The 14,632-nt window shown below is 30.4% G+C and overlaps 2 protein-coding genes and 2 long non-coding RNA genes across 4 annotated transcripts; 3 read left to right on the top strand and 1 right to left on the bottom strand.

Moving 5' to 3' along the window:
- The first annotated feature begins 1 nt into the window (after nt 1).
- Nucleotides 2–2,199, top strand: LOC128394199 (protein sel-1 homolog 1-like). The gene is given in 4 exon segments (XM_053354491.1): nt 2–466; nt 557–941; nt 944–1,032; nt 1,104–2,199. Coding segments are annotated over 4 exon segments (1,977 nt in total). The 5' UTR covers nt 2–13; the 3' UTR covers nt 2,154–2,199.
- A 172-nt stretch (nt 2,200–2,371) lies between these two features.
- LOC128394013 (negative elongation factor A-like) lies at nt 2,372–4,457 on the top strand. Its single transcript, XM_053354247.1, has 4 exons — nt 2,372–2,534; nt 2,847–2,996; nt 3,156–3,871; nt 3,935–4,457. The coding sequence occupies exons 1-4, from the start codon at nt 2,372–2,374 to the stop codon at nt 4,397–4,399; spliced, it is 1,494 nt and encodes a 497-aa protein (XP_053210222.1). The 3' UTR covers nt 4,400–4,457.
- Nucleotides 4,458–6,317: 1,860 nt separating this feature from the next.
- Nucleotides 6,318–13,169, bottom strand: LOC128394204 (uncharacterized). Its single transcript, XR_008326331.1, has 6 exons — nt 12,599–13,169; nt 12,305–12,333; nt 11,902–12,202; nt 7,735–8,510; nt 7,236–7,609; nt 6,318–6,991 (listed from the first exon to the last, which is right to left on the bottom strand). It is a non-coding gene; the product is annotated as an uncharacterized LOC128394204 (long non-coding RNA).
- Nucleotides 8,526–11,207, top strand: LOC128394206 (uncharacterized). Its single transcript, XR_008326333.1, has 3 exons — nt 8,526–9,191; nt 9,384–9,481; nt 9,777–11,207. It is a non-coding gene; the product is annotated as an uncharacterized LOC128394206 (long non-coding RNA).
- Nucleotides 13,170–14,632: the final 1,463 nt, after the last annotated feature.

Raw genomic sequence — 14,632 nt, 5'->3', positions numbered from 1 at the left:
GTTGATATCAACTATGAGAAATGAATCAACTCTATGGTTGTTGTTCATTCTTTTAACCTTACATTGTTTTCATCATGTTGTTTCAGAGAAAAAGCAGTTGACTGATGATGATTCCGATGGAGATGATTTAGATTCCAGTAAAAATCATCAGATTCGAGGTCATGATGGAGATAATCAAATGAGATTGTCAGATGTGAACAAAAAAGATTCTGATGAATCTCTTACGGAAGAAGCGAAAAGAGGTAATATTTTTTACGAATTAGCGAGCAAACTATTGAACAGTTCAAAAGCGGACAAACCAAAAGCTTACAGTCTACTTGTGGATTCGGCGAAACTGAACAACACCAAAGCCATGGAAATAGTTTCACAAGCGCTGATTTTTGGTGATAATCTTCCCATCAATTTGTCTCTCGCCCACAGTTTCCTTACAACTCTTGCAGGGCAAGGAAATACTAAGGCTCAGATGGTAAATAGAATCAAAAATTATCTTGTTGACTTTCTTGATAATAGACACAATTGATTAATTCTTTCTCTCCATCTCTCTTTTGTTTCTTAGCTGCTCGGTTTTCTTTATGCAAGTGGACTTGGAGTTGAAGCTAGTCAGGCAAAAGCTTTTCTTTATTACACATTCGCTGCCACAGGAGGTAATCCGGTCGCTCAAATGGCTATTGGATATCGACATTGGGCTGGAATATCTGTCATTCCAAGCTGTGAATCAGCTCTTAATTTCTACAAAAAAGTTGCCAAAAAGGTGGAAGAGGAAGTTTCGTTTTCTGGAGGAACAACAATCCAACGAGTTCGTCTTCTTGATGAGTTGGAAAATCCTGGTTCTTATTCTGGTATTCTAGACGATGATCTATTACAATATTATCAATTCTTGGCCGATAAAGGTGATGTCCATGCTCAGGTTGGTCTCGGTCAGTTACATTACCAAGGAGGCAGAGGGTTGAACAAGATCATGCAAGAGCTTTAAATTATTTCCAACAAGCAGCTGAGGCTGGAAACGCAAATGCTATGGCATTTCTGGGAAAGGTAACATATGATTTGTGATTATTACTTTATGATTAGACAATATCATTTGCATCTCTTTTCTAATTATTCAGATGTATCTGGAAGGAAGCTCAGTGGTCCAGCAAAGTAATGAGACCGCTTTAAGATACTTCAAAATGGCTGCTGAAAAAGGAAACTCAGTTGGACAGAGTGGGCTTGGTGTCATGTATTTGTATGGTAAAGGTGTCGAAAAAGATTATCAAAAAGCTTTCAAATATTTTTCTCAAGCGGCGAGTCAAGGTTGGGTTGACGGACAATTACAATTGGGAATCATGTATTTCAATGGACTCGGTGTTACTAAAGATTATAAAACGGCGATTAAATATTTCACTATGGCTTCTCAATCAGGCCATGTCTTAGGGTTTTACAACTTGGCTCAAATTCATGCATCGGGAACTGGAATTTTAAGATCTTGTTCAACCGCCGTCGAATTATTCAAAAATGTCGCTGAGAGAGGTAATTGGGGAACCACTTTGATGAGCGCTCATGCCGATTATAAAGAGGGCCGAATTGCTGAAGCTTTTATCAAATACAGTTTCATGGCTGAACTCGGCTACGAACAAGCTCAAAGTAATGCGGCTTTTATTCTCGATCGAGGTGAAGTTGATTTTTTCCCGAAAAACGAGTCACTTGCTCGAGCTTTAATGTATTGGTCACGAGCGGCAGCCCAAGGTTATTCTATTGCTCGAGTTAAACTGGGTGATTATTATTATTATGGACTTGGTACCGAAGTTGATTATGAAACAGCGGCGGCCCAATATCGAATGGCATCCGAATTACAATCAAATGCTCAGGCACTTTTCAATTTGGGTTTTATGCACGAACAAGGATTAGGATTAAAAAAAGATTTCCATCTCGCTAAACGTTATTACGACATGGCCGCTGATTCATCAGCTGATGCTCATGTTCCAATTGCGTTGGCTCGTCTTAAATTGGCCTTTGTTTATGGCCTTGAGTCGCTGAAAAAATACAATTGGGCTCAAGTAGCGTCTCATGTTAATGTTACAAAAGTTTTAGGTCCTGATTGGGATCTTTATTTGATGACCGCTCTCGCTCTTCTATTAGGCCTTGTTGTTTATATTCGTCGAATGCCTCAACCATGAGAGAAAAATTATCTTGATGGAAAATAAAATTCATTTTATTTATTTACTTTTTCATCGATTATGTTTCTCGTTTTTTAAACTTTCCACCTAAACTGTAGCGACATCTAATCTCGAGTCATGTGATTCACATGTTTAGTAAACATTCAATGTTTACAACTTGTTGATTGTGTCAATTTGGTTTCCTTTGGTTTGGTTGTTAATTTTGCTTATTTCTCGTGATGACTGAACTTTTTGACTACATTAAAAAGCTGAAAGAATTGGATTCCCTGAAGGATGAGCTGAGGTCGCTAAAGAGTCGCCAAGATGAAGAGATTCCTGTTTCAATTGAAAGACCAACCAAAGAGCTACAAGATCTTGTTAATCTTTTGTCCAGTTTCAATGGTGAGATTGATTTGATTTCCTTGATACTTGGAGACTCCGTCAATGATTGTGTTAAAATCAAAACAGTTAATCGCGATGAGCTGATTAAAATGGTTTCAAATTTACGTCGACTACCTGATCTAACTCCAGATAAACTGATGGACATCAATATCTTGAGACAAAAGTTACAAGATGCTAACATATCAAGAAAAGATTTATTTTCTTTAATCAATTAACTCAACTTTGTAGAAGCTGATTGACCAATTTACTTAATAAATTGACGCAAATCAAAAACCATTAACTTATAGTATTCAAATTAATTATCTCAAACAGGTAAGTCAGTTGGACAAAGTGGACTTGGTGTAACTAAAGGTTATAAAACAGCGATTAAATATTTCACTATGGCTTCTCAATCTGGTCATGTCTTAGGGTTTTACAACTTGGCTCAAATTCATGCATCGGGAACTGGAATCTTAAGATCTTGTTCAACCGCCGTTGATTTCTGGAATTAATCAAATGAGATTGGCAGAAGCGGACTAACCAAAAGCTTACAATCTACTTGTGGATACGGTGAAACTAAAGCCATGGAAATAGTTTCACAAGCGCTGATTTTTGGTGATAATCTCCCCACCAAAGATTAAGCTCGTACATCATTTGGAACATCATCATCACAATCAACATTTAAAACACCCAATCCCGCCAATAGAAGCGCGGGAAGTGTTCGTAATCCAACAAGACCAACAATACCTGGAGTTCGTCGTGACGGTGGAATTAAATTATTGGATATCGGTGAACAACCATTAGGACGAGATGCTAAACGTAAGAAACGTAATCAAGAAGAACAAGAAGCGAAACAAAAAGAAAATGACAAAACAAATGGACAACAAGATTCAACAGCGACTCCTGATTATGCTTTGGGTCTCACATCAATGGTCCCTCCAAGTCCTGCCCCAGCTTATTCAGTTCCACCAACACCCGGTCCATATTTAGGTGAAACCTCAGCAACATCAACATCAACGTCAACATCAATACCGACCACACCAACTACTCCGACTACTCCAACGACACCAACATTATCGTCAATAATCACTAAAACAAAAGAAATTAAAGAAGAACCTAAACCATCAAGTTCTAGTTCATCACCAACAAAGATAAAATCAGAAGTCGAAACAATATCATCAATACCAATGAATGAAACAATTATTCCATCAACCTCAACCTCATCTTCATCTTCATCTTTATCTACTCCATCCACAATTGTACCAAATCCACAAGTTTCTCCTACAAAAACTCAATCAAATTCCGTTCAAATCACAATTGTACCAAACAGAACACTAGGTCAACAATCAACTACAATCGTGAGTATTTTCTTTTTTAATTTTTCACTCAGATTTTCTAATTTCATTTCTTCTCAATTAAAGGTACAGTCAGCTAATCAACAGGTGATCCAACAGGTCCAAAGATCTGTTATTCAACAATCCACTACATCAATTACACCAGTGGCCGCAGCTACTCCTATGGTATCAACAACACCAACTTCTGGTCTAACACTAACACCAGCACCATCAACAACACCAACAACAAACACAACAGCTCCTAGATTACAATTATCCCAGAGACAGATAATGGAAGCTCAAGAGCTATTTAAGAACTCAAATTCGGTTGGTAAAGTGGAAAAAGCTTTAATATTAAGTTTCATGGGAGGATCACGAGAAAATCCTTGTCCACATTTAGGTGATATTGTTACAATTAAATTAAGCGAAAAAGCTGAACAACTCCGCCAACCTGATGGAACAATAATCAATGTTATCGCCGAAAATCATTATCAAATGAATTATAGTTCAGGAGAAGCTAAACAAATCAAAAGATTACGAAGAGCTCAATAATCTTCACTAATTGTCAATTTTATTAAATGTACAAAAATAAAAAATAATCACAAATATACGTATAAAAGTGTCATCATCAATTTAAAACGATTTGTATGTAGACAACCCGTTTAAATTTCTGACCATCGAGAATAATTTTCCAGCAACAATTTGTTCAAATAAAGGATTAGATTGAATATGATGACGGTATCGTCAAGTCGTCATTTCTGGAGGAACAACAATCCAACGAGTTCGTCTTCTTGATGAGTTGGAGAATCCTGGTTCTTATTCTGGTATTCTAGACGATGATCTATTACAATATTATCAATTCTTGGTCGATAAAGGTGATGTCCATGCTCAGGTTGGTCTCGGTCAGTTACTTTATCAAGAAGGTCGAGGAGTTGGACAGAGTTGACAACTGTCTCCATGAATCAATCTTTTCATTACCAATTATTGTTCGTATTCAATAATAAACCTCAATTAGTTAATCCAATGATAAATTATCTCGATTGTTTATTATTCTCTCTCTCCTTATTTAGCTTCTCGTTTGTTTTCATTCAAATGTTAAGACTCGGAGTTGAAATTCAACAGTTAAAATCGTTATAATAGTTTATCAATATTGAGATAAACAATTTGCTAATTTGATTGATGTAAATTATCATTTGCTGGTTAATAGTAAAAAATTCACCAACAATTAAACTTTAGTAGGAGATTTGGCATTGACTTTGTTGGTTTCCTTCAATTCATTAATTATGATGATCAATCAATTGTTAATAATTTCAAATATCTACAAATTGATTAGCTTAACAAAATATCAATCAAATTAGGTCAATCATTTAATTGTTAGACAATTAATTTCATCTCAAACATTTTGTCATCGCCATCATGTAAAAACATTATACGTTAATTGTTGATTATCTTGTTTTCAATTAATTGTTTGTTTATTTGTTAAGCTTTTCCTTCATTAATTAATTTCTTTCAAACAATTAACCTTTGATTAAATACAATTGATCAACAAATCAACACATATCTTATCATTAAAGTTCATCGTATTGTATAATTAATTTAATTGATTAAAAATGAAAATATTGATAATCAACAATCAAAATTAATTATTAAATTTGTATCAATGTACTGACGTAACCTATTGAAAGAAATGAAACAAATTAAACACAATTTAAATTGACCTTTAAGAATAAGATGATTAGTTAATTGTTACAATTAAACGTTTTTTTGTTGTAAATTGTTCATTTATCATAATCATAACTTACCGATTCAATTGATAAACGAAATCTTTTTAACTCAATAAGCTAAATTGCAGATAAAATATTAAATTATCAGACTAATTACAATCAACTGATCCTTTACCTAATTAACTGATTGGAATCGATGTTAAATTTTTCAAATCTTCAACCTTCACAATCAGTTAATCAACTAATCATAAATAACTTGAAGGGGTTAATAAGTAATAACTGATTGTAAATTGTTCACAATCAATTGTATCTCATTAAAAGTAACATAATGTTAGTTTATTAAGTTAATTGCACTAACAATTAAAGTCTCAATTGTTAAAATTGTAAGAAATAAACATAAGATTAGACAATAGAAACAATCAACTGATTATATATTAAAATAATCAAGTAATTGATTAACAGTGAAACAGAAAATCAAATAGACTTGATAATAATCAAAAGTAGTTAACAATTTAAAGGAATTAAAAAATCAGCCTAAATAACCAAGACAACGAGACTTAACAACCTAATTATGGTTGACAATCAAATGTCCATATTGAATTAATGATTCTTGATTAACCATCAATCGTTAGCATTGTTCAGATAATCAATTGTCAAGATGAATATCATAATATTGACCAATTTCAATAAATCTAATTGATTGTGTTGATTATCCTGAAATAATGAAAAAAGTAGAAACTGATTAATACAATGAAACTATCAATTAAATTGATATTAACTAAATACAATTTAAGATGAACAAAAAAGGTTAATCGTAAATTGTTAACCTTTTATATTTATAAAGGATTAAGAGGAGATTTGAAAACAAACCATTTCGATTAAGGTGATTATCAAATGACCAATAATGGTTAATCACAATTTAAAGATTGAGAGGGAGGTTTAATTGTGATTACAAGTGTTGATAATAGTGATTGAAGTTTGATCTCCTTTGATTGTTTGAGTATTAAAGTTGATTGTATGGTGAGTGAGTGTATATTTGATTTCTCCTTTTGCTCCGATATGTATTTCTTAACGTTATCAATTGATTGTGATAACTGACAGAATTGAACTTTGCTAATGTTAATGGTCACTCTTATATTATTATTAAAATATTATGTATATATGGTCAATGATTTTAAGGTAATTGTAGAGAGAGAAAACAAAATATTCATTGTTGATTGTCCAGTAGATTGAGAAATCAGGTCGATTGAATTGATTGTTTTCAGTCCTTCCATTTAAATTGTATTATCATATTTATGAAGTGATTCTTGTTTGTTACTGATGGTGTTCATGTTTATCTTGTTTTGAAGTATCATCATGAGAAAATTTTGAGCTTTTTGTTGAATCAGCACGTTCAGGGAGAGAGAGAGTTGAAATCATCCTGAAGAAAAAGAAAACAAGTAAATTAATGAGAATCAACATGATGATGGTGAAGAAAATGAAATTATGTGAAAGGTTAACATGGAAGTGTTAATTGTGCCGAGAAAATGGAAATTGATTAAATTCGGAGAGAGAAAGAGAAAGAGAGAAATTGAAAGTGGAGGAAAACATAGTTAATAACAATCGAGTTAATTGCTTGAGATTTAATCATGATGATAATTAGATGGATAAAAAAAGATTCTCACTCTGGTCAACATGTAAAAATAATCATCGTAGATTTCAGGATAAGCTTCATGTTCATCTTTTCCATCTCTTGGGTTTGGAATCAAACAAAAAGATTATATTTGAGTTAATTCACAACTCTCTTTTCTCTCTCACTTATATCTTAACCATCTTATCCAAATTATCAGTTAATCTTCTTCATCATCAACTAATCTATTCTATTATTTAAATATTCGCTTATCGGTGATTCTCCAATGATACCATGAACCTCTCGGTGCTCTTTTCTATCCTTGGTCTCCTCCTTTTCTTTTCTTTTCATTTGGAACACTTTTTGTTTCAATTTCTTCTTCCTCCCAAATGGTAATAATCTCCTTTTTTCTTCAGGTAACATAAGAACCTGGAAAAGAACAAAAAAAACATCAAATAGAATAGAAAACAAATGAATTTTAGATTTTAGAATATAAATAAAAGTAAGTGAGTAGTTGTGTTGGTAGAAATGGAAAAAAACATTTTGAGGTTTACCTTTATTGTTATGATTAATATTAATCATCTCCATCGTTTATACACCAACCGGAAGGTAAATTATATCATAATCAGCATCTTATTAAATCTTACAACCAATTAAGATAAAAGATAATCAATAATAATAACAAGGAAAACCAAGCGATCAACATGATCGCTTTTCTGAATAATTTTAGGAGATGGATTCATGAATGTCATCTTTTCTGTCTTTTTTCTTGAAAATTTTGTCAACCTTAATTTTAACAGAGTAGTTAATCGTATCTTTGATTAACCTCTCAAAGTTTTAATATCCCAGGGCGTGCGGTTGATACAATTGAAAAACTTACATGAATCTGATGCTCTTTCTTTTCTCTTCCCCTTTCATTGCCCCGAACGTCATAATTCATCCCTTCTCTCTCTCTCTTCCCCTTTTCTCTTTCTTTTCCATCTAATCCTCTTATTAATCTAATTAACATTTTTCACATTTTTTTCATTAATTAATAACTTTTGACCCTGACCCCTTATGACATTGGCTCTATTTTTTGTTGTTGAAGATTTTTGTCTTGTTTCTGTTGATATTTTTTCCATGTCTGTACGACTCCTAGTTTTTCTTAAATCTTCATATAAAAAATCGTGAATCGTAATAATTGTTTGTTGATTGTTGTTGTTGTTCCTATAAAAATGTTTACATAAACATTTGTATTCACTTTTGTTTATTGTAACGAAGATAATTTTTGCATGTTGATGTAACAGTTACAATTAGAAATGAGCACCAAATTGTTATAAATAAATTTCAACTTAAACTAAAACAATTTGAGAAAAATGGACAATTAGAGAAGAAGGAAAAACAAATTGTAAACACAAGAAAATACTAATTGTCACAATCCATTGTTGAAGATAAAATCTAATCACTGAAGAGTCGTAATTACGATGTCACTTGCTATTTAAAAAGAAAACCACAATTAAATCAACTAATTTGTTGGAAAATTAACTGCTCAATAAAAAGAACGAGAATTTAATTAAAAACGATCAACTTGACAGAGAAAAATTAATTGTCCCTCTAATCTTATTTTCCATATGATTCAATCTCTATGTTAATGTTCACCACCAGGAGAACAAGAAATTGAAAAGAAAATGTAAATTTGGTTTCTGTTCATTTCTAATTGTTAACACAATTAAGTTAATTTCTATTCGTGTTAATTATACATCTAAGCTGGACTTTCATTTAGTTAATCATCTATTCTTGTAATTAAATTAATCTAAACAATTTAAATTCGTTTGTAATCAGTTACAATTTGTGAATTTCCTTTCTCTCTTGTGTGTGTGTTTGGATCAAACTCTTGTTTTCATCTTCTTCTTTATTCCAATTAATTAATTAATTAACATTTTCTCTCTAATTTTCTATTTCTTATCCATTAATCATCAACTTTAATTGCTCTCCAAATGAATTAAACAACATAAAAGATGAAAAGAAAAAGGTAAGTGTTTGAATTTATTTGTGATTCCAAAATGGAGGGAACAATATTTTCTATTCTCTTATAGAAAAGCCCAACAGGTTTGGAAAAATTGTTCACTTTTAAATTCTAATTGCAATTAATCTTCTTAATAATTCTACAATTATATTAATTGTTCTCTTTAAATTATCAAAATCTGATTGTTTCAATGTTTAGATACCCGATGACCCAGTTGAAGAAGTTCTTGTAACATTGGAATGAGAAAAAGAAACAAAAAATCAATGGTTATCCTTTTCCTCCTTCAGGCCTATTAGGTAACTGAATTTGGAATGAAATTTATCTTCAATCATCATCATGTTCCTTGTGCTCTGATTATTTAATTTTAATCCTGGACATCTAATTGATTTGGATCATAATAAGGATTAGTATTAATCTTAATCTTCTCTCTTTTTCTCCTTAAAACATTAGTTAATCATGAGTGTGTTTTCCTTAAAGAAGAAGAAATAATTTATCCTGATTAATTGTTTCACCTTTTCAGTGAATCAGGAAATTGAATTCATTTTATCTAATAGTTAAATTGTGATTTCTTTTTCATCTTTTTCTCAATAGAATTGATATAAAATCATCTTAATTGTGATTCTCCAAGAAGAAAACAAAAACGATTTAATTTAATCATCAAGAATTAAGGATCTTCATGGTGGATTAACTATGGATGGATTTTAATTTTTAATTGGTTTTTCTATCAAAACCTTGAAATACAAGATCGGATCGGATAACAATTAACAGTATTAATGTAACAAAATTAGTGAAATTAATCACAATTAATTGTTGTCTAAATTGTTTTACACACGGTTAACTTGAGTAACTCCAGACGAATTAAATGTGATTAAATTTAATTTAATTTCACTAAAAATCAAACACTCGGAACAAGTGACCAGTTAATTAATGTTAGTTAAAGTTGACATAATTTAATTATGTAACTTTAAAGTTAACAATCAAGTTAATATTCAATATTAACAGACATTAATACAAATGATTAAGTTTAACAAGAGAAAAAATTTGTTATCATTCACAATTTAGTTAAACATCAAACAAACAATTTAATGTTAATCGTTTTTACACCTTAATTGTAAATAATTATCATGCTAAATGATTGTTTGATTCACATAATTGAAATTAGAATCAAGGAAAACCGTTATTTCATGTAAATTAACATTTAATTATAAAAATCACATTAATTAAAGTTAATTAGTGTTTGTTAATCACCAATATAGTGACCACAAGAAAATAACTATTAGTTTATCAATACAACTAAATCAAGTTAATTGTTGGAAATAAAAAAGCAACTGAAGAAGTTAATTTGATAACATTGGAATTAACAATTAATCACGATTCTAATCAACAATTAACTAAATGAACAAAATGTTTCTCAACACGAAAATGTTAATTGTTATTCATTAATTCATATCAATCATATTGAAGGAGAGGAGAAAATATTTCTAATTAAATGTAATAATTTAATTAGCACTTAAAACTAATTGATTAAAATCATAATGATCAATTCTGATTGTCATCCAAATAATTTGATTCAGTTTAATTTTCATTTCTCAAAGAAAATTTAGATCAGTAACAATTAAATAGCCTAACCTTGAATTGAATTTATAATCAGTGATTAAAGTGGATTGGGTGAAAAGTGAAATTAACAATTAGATTTTTGGAATAAAGAATTACAATTAAATTTGATTGTAATTACAATTAAAGTGAAAGTGTAATTGTAATTATACTTTCTAATGAAATTAATCATTTACACCAAATGATTAATTTTGTTTTCTGTTTAATTTTTTTTCGCAACTTAAATTGTGTTGTTAGTAGAGTTAATTAGACAATCAACTTAATTTTAATGTTAATCAAGCGTCGGCGATTAACATTTAATATTTTAATTGTCTTTGTATTTTTAATTGTTGTACGGAAAACAAAGTTGGTTAAATGTTTAATCTTCCGGTAAAAATTGTTTCTTTTTGCTATTTTCTTACCTGTTAATCAGTTAATCACAATTAGCAAGTTAATCATCTCAATGGAAAGTGAATTTTAGTTGTTTTGTCAATGGAAATGATCAGGAAATACTAAAATATGATTATCGATCAACAATCAATCAGAATCACAATCAACACACCATCAATCTAATCATCTAATAGTTTGGCTAACCTTTTCCTCTGCTTTCATGTCAATCATTTTTAATCATTTCAATACAATTTATGATTAACTCTTTGCTTTAATCAATTGTGTGTTGATATGATTAATACAATTATACATTCAAAGAGTTTTTTTCTTGCACAATTGTGATATTAATGTTGATGATGATGATAATTATGATAGTAAAGATGAATACATTTTACTATCATCAATTGAAAATCATGATTATGATTATGATTATGTATCGATTAAATGTTCAATTGATTATATCCATAATAACGAAAGTGAAATTTGATTTTGATCATCGTGACTTTAAAATATCATCTTTCTAATCAAGTTGAATATAATGATGATGATTAAGACTGTATATTAGGATATCATCATCATTATCATCATTAACAGCAACACTATCATTATTTATAAACTCTAATCAATTCTCTCCACACAACATTATAATATAAGATAATCATCGAAAAAGTTGAAACAGATTACAAGTTATTTTGGTTGACAGGTAATCAGAATGAAAATTATCAACATTTACCATGTAAATATCAAATTTTCACGAATGGTGGACCATCAATTAAAGTCAACTCAGTAGTAACCCTTGCGATCGGATGGACATAATCAATTGTAACAATACTCTTCAGATCTTTGATTGATTTGTGTCTTTAATTTATCTGGAGTAACTTGATAATAAGGTTTGATCTTTGTCCATTGTTGGCATTAAGGCTCTCCTTCCACACCCATGTTCAGATTATCCAAACAAACTGGTCAGTTGATTATTTTTGTGCTTTCACCCATCGATTGTTAAAATAAATGGCTCATTAATTGTTCATTTAACCCTTAATGAGAGAGAGAGAAAAAAAACAAGAAAAGGTAATGATTACAATCAAAAGAGAAATACAAGAACCAACAAAGAATAGATTACAGTTTAATCTGCATACTTTTCCACCTTCTTAATTTTCTGATTTAACTAAAATGAGAGAAAAAAAGACACAAAAAGTCAATTAGAAATCCAATGATTATGATGATGTGTAGTTTGCAGTGATTTAGATTAAGATTTAGAAAACAAAAAAGTAACAACATTATTTTCACACATTAGATACACCACAACAATCAACACTCTAACATCACTACGAATCAGAACAAAATTTCCCAGGTAAACTTAAAATTAATCGTTCTAATTAACAGTTAAATGAAACAAACAGTTTAAATAAAAGAAACAATAATATACTCACCAAAAATATCAATTCAAATGAGCGAAAAAGATACACAATCCAATATGGCGACATAAAGAGTCAACTCTTTATGATCCTAATGTTTATGATTTAAGGTTGAAAGTTGAACAATTATCATCTCACTAATTGTTAACAAACTTTTTCCCATATAAAAGGAATATGATGATGATGATTAAGATGTTGAAAAGAAAGAGTTGCAATTTAAATTAATACAATTTAAAACAACGGCAACAATTAAGACACAAATCAACAAGTGACAACAAAGATTCAAAAAGAATCACCAAACTTCACCAATCGAGATCAACTGAATCCGAGTTGAAACAATTAGTTGATCTTGAGAATTGAAATGAAATCAAATCGATTTTAGAATCAATCAAATTGAAAACAATTAAGAATTTAAATTAACTCAACTTCCGTTAATTGGTAAATAAGAACTGAAATTATTTAGAAAAGAATAAAAAAGAATAAGTAAAATTGACCAATGAGAGAAGAGAAGAAAAAAAGACAGAGAATAAGACAGAGGGCGATGGAAATTCTATTCTCTTTTTCTTTCCCTTGGAAACAATCAAAGTGATGGAAGAAAATTGATTGTATAAGGTTAATTGTTTTCTAATTTAAGTTGTTAATTTTTGCTTTAATTTAATTTTCTTCTAATCAGTGTTTCCATTTTTAAATTAATTGGTGATTCTGTTGATTAGATGATAAAAATTTAATTTATTTTGTTTTCACACTTTTATCTAATCAAGAAGTCAACTAATAATAATCAACCTCTTCAAATGAACTCAACTCTTTTTCCTTTCTTGTGTATGGATAACCAAATGTTTGGCTGTAGGGTTGAAAATCAAAAGTGAACAATTTTCAATTTCATCTTTAATTTACCCTGGAGCCTTATTTTTGTTGGTATATTTATTATTGACCATCAGTAGCATCTTAATCATTATATACAGCCAAACGAAATGAGTTTGAGGGTAATTTTTTATCATTCGCGCAGCAAACGTGATAACGACAATTTATCAGTAGTTAGATAATCAAGACATTCAAATTTACCATTGTTTTGATTGATAAGATTTTCTTATCGCTTTCGATGCGCAATTGGTATAAAATTACCCTCAAACTCATTTCGTTTGGCTGTATACAGCCAAACGAAATGAGTTTGAGGGTAAATTTATATCAATTGCGCAGGTAAACCGTTGGGATCATGATAACAATTAATCAAGATAAGATAATCATTTAGTATTTCAAAGGATAACCATCATAAGTAATTACATTTTCAATTCTTTCTTGCATTGATTCACTAAGTGATTTACAAAATTCGGGTCTAATTGTTTCTCTGACCACCAATTAATTATCATATTTTTCATCTCATCTCTTGTCTTGGCTGAATAATTACAATTAAGAAAATCAGATTTCATCATTCCCCATACATTTTCAATCAAGTTAAGATCAGGTGAATACGGAGATAAATTCAACATTTGACAGTTTACATGATGAGGTGAATTTGAACTATTAAACCAATTGAAAAATTCAGGTATGATACGAGCTTTATGAGCTGGGCAATTATCATGAACCCAATAGCAAAGAGATGATCCAAATTGATTTTCAATTAGACTGAGACCATAAGTTGAAAGTATTTCATGATAAGTTGATGAATTGAGTCTCGAATCGAGAAAACAATCGATCCATGATAGGAAATTGAACCCCAAACTGATACAACTTGTCGATGACAATGGTCAGAATAATTAACAAACTTCGGATTGTATCTCTCCCCTCTTGTCCTCTTCACAATTCTAATGCCATCTTTTTCTGATGAAACACAACATTCATCGACAAAAATACATTTTTTCCAGTCAATATCCCGATAATTCAGAGCCCATGTCACTCTATTCATTCTGTTCACTGGAAGAAGTTTAGGTTTAGTTGCTGCATGATAAGAGTTTATCCCTTCTTTTCGTAGAAAATTGTTAATTGTTTCAGGATGACAATGAAGATCTAATTCTTTTTTTATAGTTGTAGCGGGAGCAAATGGATCTTCTT

This window comes from Panonychus citri, unplaced genomic scaffold (assembly GCF_014898815.1).
Source record: "Panonychus citri isolate SS breed McGregor unplaced genomic scaffold, ASM1489881v1 Contig00139, whole genome shotgun sequence".
NCBI lineage: Eukaryota > Metazoa > Arthropoda > Arachnida > Trombidiformes > Tetranychidae > Panonychus > Panonychus citri.
Note: the sequence above shows the minus strand (reverse complement) of the source record. Positions and strands in the feature narration are given on the sequence as shown.

Bases quoted from the DNA above. Each gene is read 5' to 3' on its own strand.
- LOC128394013 (XM_053354247.1), top strand. From the start codon at position 2,372: ATGACTGAACTTTTTGACTACATTAAAAAGCTGAAAGAATTGGATTCC. The intron at 2,535-2,846 runs GTGAGATTGATT...TATCTCAAACAG, and splicing joins TCTTTTGTCCAGTTTCAATG to GTAAGTCAGTTGGACAAAGT. The intron at 2,997-3,155 runs GTTCAACCGCCG...CCAAAGATTAAG, and splicing joins AACTGGAATCTTAAGATCTT to CTCGTACATCATTTGGAACA.